Here is a 4,663-nt window from a genome sequence, read left to right on the forward strand (position 1 = left end):
ATATATATATATATATATATATATATATTTATATCAATAAAATAGTATATATATTTGTTATTTTTTTTTCAAAAAAATATCTAAAAATAATGTGGGAGGAATTTTTTTTTAAAAATAGTAATTTCTTACGTGGCATTGATGTGGCATTGATATGTAAGCGAATGTAACATATTCTCTGTTGTGAGAGTGATATTCAATTTTAAGGATGAAAATAATTCACTTTAAAAATATTAAAGGAGATAAATAAATAAAAATTAAATTTAAATGCTAAAGTAAATTTGGAAGTATAAGTAAGAGTTCCCATCTCATGAACAAGTGTGAATAAAAGAAGTTAATGTTCAAATATATATGCAAAATAGAGAAGGGCCAACAAAGTCATCATTATTTATGTTGGTTTTTTTAAATTATTAATTGTTGTTGATATTGTTTTCATCATTCTCAAGAAATTTTCTTAATATAGAATTGGTAATGGATCACATGCACTTAATATTACTTCGTTTAAAAAAGAATGATCGAATTTAACTTGACACAAAATTTAAGAAAATAAAAAATACTTTTAAATGTTATAGTTTTAAATTAAAAATATATTAAATATATTAAAATATTTTTTAATCTTATGATTTTAAATATGTCACATTAAAAGTTAAAATTTAAAGGTTACTAAAAAAAATTATTCTTTTTAAAACGAATGAAACGGCGGGAGTAGAAAATATATTCTTTGGATGTACATGCACACATACCTAGTAGAGTCAGAAGCTGTCAATAGCCAAATCATAACCAAGTTGACCTTCAAATTGAAACCACATATATGTTCAATGAATCCATGAATAAACAAAAGGGAAGTTTATCATCTTTGATGCTTAAATAATTTGGAGGAGCAACAATCAAATAAAAATTTTAAAAAATGGTGCTTCCACGAGTACATGTGGTCCTCATCGAAAAAGACAAAATAATCATGAAGTACAAGAATTAATTAATTTTGGTATGTAAGATTTACCTTGACGGAGCATCACTACTACTCCATATATCGACTTTTATTTGTTGATTTTAATTTCTTTTTTTTGCCATTTTATATATTTTTATTTTAATTATTAAGAGTTACTTATATTCAACTCATCTCTTAGTGAGTCAGAATAATATAATAAAATTACTATTTTATTTACTAATTTTTGAAAAATATGTCAAGTTAAACTTAAACGTAACGAGTAATAAATTTATCTTTGATATTGCTTAAGCACACAAATTAAATATTCTGTCCATTTTTTTTTAACTTATGTTTTCTTGGTTCAGGTGTTTTTATTTTTAGGAGGCGTGAAAGAGGGGAAGCCCACGAGCAATTATCAAAGATTTGTTTCTTAATCCAGTTGAAGATTTAATATGCAACTAAATATTAATGTTGTCTCGTATTAAGAACGAAAAAAATAAAAAAAGTTAACGTAGGTCACGAGTTTTAATGAGAAGTGGATAAGTTCATCCTGTGGAACATATTTAAGAAGAAAAGATTTGTATCACCAAAAAAAAAAAAAAAGGAAGAAAAGATTTAAATTATACACTAAATAGCTAAACTTGATTCGTTAGTAAGCGTATTGAAGAAAATCGAAAAATTGAAGTACTTAGGCCATGCATACAACCAAGCTTTTATTAAGTGGAAATTTGACTCATTTACACTGCTAATAATAAAAGAAGATGGCTAATTAACTATAATGAAGTTCTTGATCTGATCTTCATTTTCATTGATTATACATTCGAAGAAAAAGAACCAAAGCCCGATATATATATATATATATATCATCACGAACACTTTCTAATGAACAACATATTCAAAGAAATTCTAATTAAACTTGCAATTAATTAAGCATATAATTGAATTCCACATAATTCATATTCTTGGATATTCACACAATCGGAAATGATCCTCCCGCATCCACAAATTGTTTCTCCAGCTACAAATTAACCAATTAATTACAAAAATGAGTCCAAAGAACGTCTTTCTCACTTAGCCAAATTATTATACAATTAACGAAAAATGCATAATGATTAAAAAAGAAAGATAAATGAAAATCACCTTAAATAAAGCTTCGAGCTTGTTCTTGACAAGGGTATACTCATTCTTTACTTGTTGCAAACATTTTAAGCACCTGCAGTTATTGATTATTTGGTTTTATTAATTTCTATTATAACATAACATATTCAATGTAATCCACGAAACTGTCTGAACCTGATTCTTATCTCGTAAAGACAGAGATGAAAAAATTAAAATTCAAAAAAAAAAAAAGCACCAGTAAGAAAATTACTGTCTTACCCTTCAACGTTGTGGTCATCACAATAATTACGGAAGGCAATGCACGCTCGCTGAACTCTTTGTGCACCAATGCTGTAAATAAAAAATAAGAGTTTTAAATTCTATACACACTGCTAATAAATATAATTTTTTTTTAAAATCATCAGATTATCTAAAAGATAATTGCTCAAAATACTATCAATAAAAAGTGGGATTAATAATCTGAAAAATAAGAAAGTCAAAATATACAGATGGTTGTAGGGAGAAATAATTGAAAAAGAATCAAAACAAGAATAAGAAAAGATATATTTGTTGGAAATATTTACCTAGAGCTGCTGCCTTTCATTTGATGAACATGAGCATTCAGCTTCTTGAAATCTACATTAGCCTGATTGCTATTTTTACAAACCAAAATTCAAAAATTATGTTATAGGGTGACATCGTAAAATTTGTCAATTCATGATGTTACAGAAATAATAAGTTCATGATTTTTTTTTCTACCTAGCTAGTTCTCTTCCAGATTTGTATGTAAATCAGTGAGACAAATCAGAGGGGTTGTTAATTATGTAAGTTAATGACTCACAGAGCTTTGGCAAGTTCATTAAGAAGCCTTTCAGAATCTTCAAAGAAAAGGGACACAACTTCCACCACAAAGTCTGGATTGCTCTCATCTTGAAGTTGTTGCAGTTGTATAAACTGCTCATCCAGAATGTTCTTCTCACACACCCCGAAAACAAATAAGAAAATATCACCAAGAAAACATAATAATAAAAAGACAAAAAGCATCCCGCATTCATGCAGGGGTTCGTCCAGGGGATCGGAAGGGGTGTTACGTAGACAATCATATCAAGAAAAATCATCAAGGAAACATAATAAAAAGACAACCGATTTCATAAAGCATCTCGCATTCATGCAGAGAGTTCGTCCAAAAGCAAGGATGTTACGTAGACAATCTACCTAGGAACTGCTTTGTCGGCTTGAACATACCACCTATAGGTCTCATGGAAACAACTTTACTGCTGCTCCAATCACCTTTTCCATCAAGAAACCATATAATGAAAACAAATTGTTTTTTTCTTATTCAAATTTAGAAGTTTAAGAATTTACCTCATTGTACAAGGAAGTAGTATACTCAGCTAGTTTTCTTTGTAGTTGCTCCATGATTTTGCTATATCCACTATGACTTTCAACAAATTAACAGCTATCCTATTAATGAGAATTGAAGTTATATTAGTTCTAGTGCATAGAGTAGTTTTTTTTTTCTTGGAAAAGCACCCCAGGGGCACTCTTTTCTATAACAGAGAAAACTAATGTTCAATGAACTTTCCACACTCACTGTATTTATATTGTCACACACACACATTATTTTTTTATTTTTTTTTTCTCCTCTCACTTTCTTCTATTATGTTTCTGTTCCTTGTGCATCCTTAATGTCTAACCTTATTGTTTCTTGCAGCTATCTAGTTCATAAAATAGTAAAGCTGTCACAAGATCCAAAATATTTTTACCATGCCCTATTTATTTGTTTGTCTTTTTATTTATTTATAATTTTCTTTTTTCCTTTTTATTTTTGAATCACCTCTGATATTTCAAATTCAACTTAGAAATTAGAAATCTGAAGTTGAATGAAAAATTATTTGGGGAGTATCTTAAGTAAAATAATGTTTTTACACACACAACTTCAATAATTTTCAAGTGAAATCCACGTTCAAACACAACTTCATCGACTACTTTATGCATATATTTACTATTTAGTGTAAATACGTCTCTTAGAAGTATACTTATACAGTTATACTTAAATTGGTCATTGTTCTGGCTAATACGTATGCTCTGTTTTAGGATTAATTATGTCTGTTTAGTATTTGCTGGATTGAGGCTATATATATAGAAAATGTCTTATAAGTAACATTTATGGGTCGTTTAGTACAAAGAGAAGTTATCCATGAATTAATAATATTGGGATTAGCAATGCAGAAATTAATAATGCAAAGATTATTTTTTATCAAGTGTTCGGTTCATTCTATTAAAAACTTGATATATCATGTATTGTGTTTGAGTTTAAAACTCTACAAAATCTTCTTTATAATTATACCCTTAAATTTTTATGAGATTTTATACTTTATTTAACTAGTCAAATTACTCACCTTTTGCGCGATCCCGTAGAAAAGCTAAAATGTGAATAATAAATCTCACTCCGCTTAGTTGATCATTTATTTATTAAAAAATGAGTCTATTTGATTAAGAAATTTTTAAAACAACAAATAATTGTCATATTATACAGAAATAATTTTTAAAAAATGTAAAGCACACTATGTAAGATCATCATGGGCGGTTGATAATATAGTTTTAGATTTTTAAGTAATATATTTATTTGACCATGAT

At 27.8% G+C, this 4,663-nt stretch overlaps 1 protein-coding gene across 1 annotated transcript; it reads right to left on the bottom strand.

Annotated features, from left to right (window-relative positions):
* Positions 1-1,621: 1,621 nt before the first annotated feature.
* On the bottom strand, positions 1,622-3,687 carry LOC107839518 (histidine-containing phosphotransfer protein 1). Its single transcript, XM_016683035.2, has 6 exons — positions 3,389-3,687; positions 2,865-2,995; positions 2,608-2,676; positions 2,303-2,374; positions 2,066-2,138; positions 1,622-1,943 (listed from the first exon to the last, which is right to left on the bottom strand). The coding sequence occupies exons 1-6, from the start codon at positions 3,440-3,442 to the stop codon at positions 1,896-1,898; spliced, it is 447 nt and encodes a 148-aa protein (XP_016538521.1). The 5' UTR covers positions 3,443-3,687; the 3' UTR covers positions 1,622-1,895.
* Between the last annotated feature and the right edge of the window lie 976 nt (positions 3,688-4,663).

Source organism: Capsicum annuum, chromosome 8 (genome assembly GCF_002878395.1).
Source record: "Capsicum annuum cultivar UCD-10X-F1 chromosome 8, UCD10Xv1.1, whole genome shotgun sequence".
Classification (NCBI taxonomy): domain Eukaryota; kingdom Viridiplantae; phylum Streptophyta; class Magnoliopsida; order Solanales; family Solanaceae; genus Capsicum; species Capsicum annuum.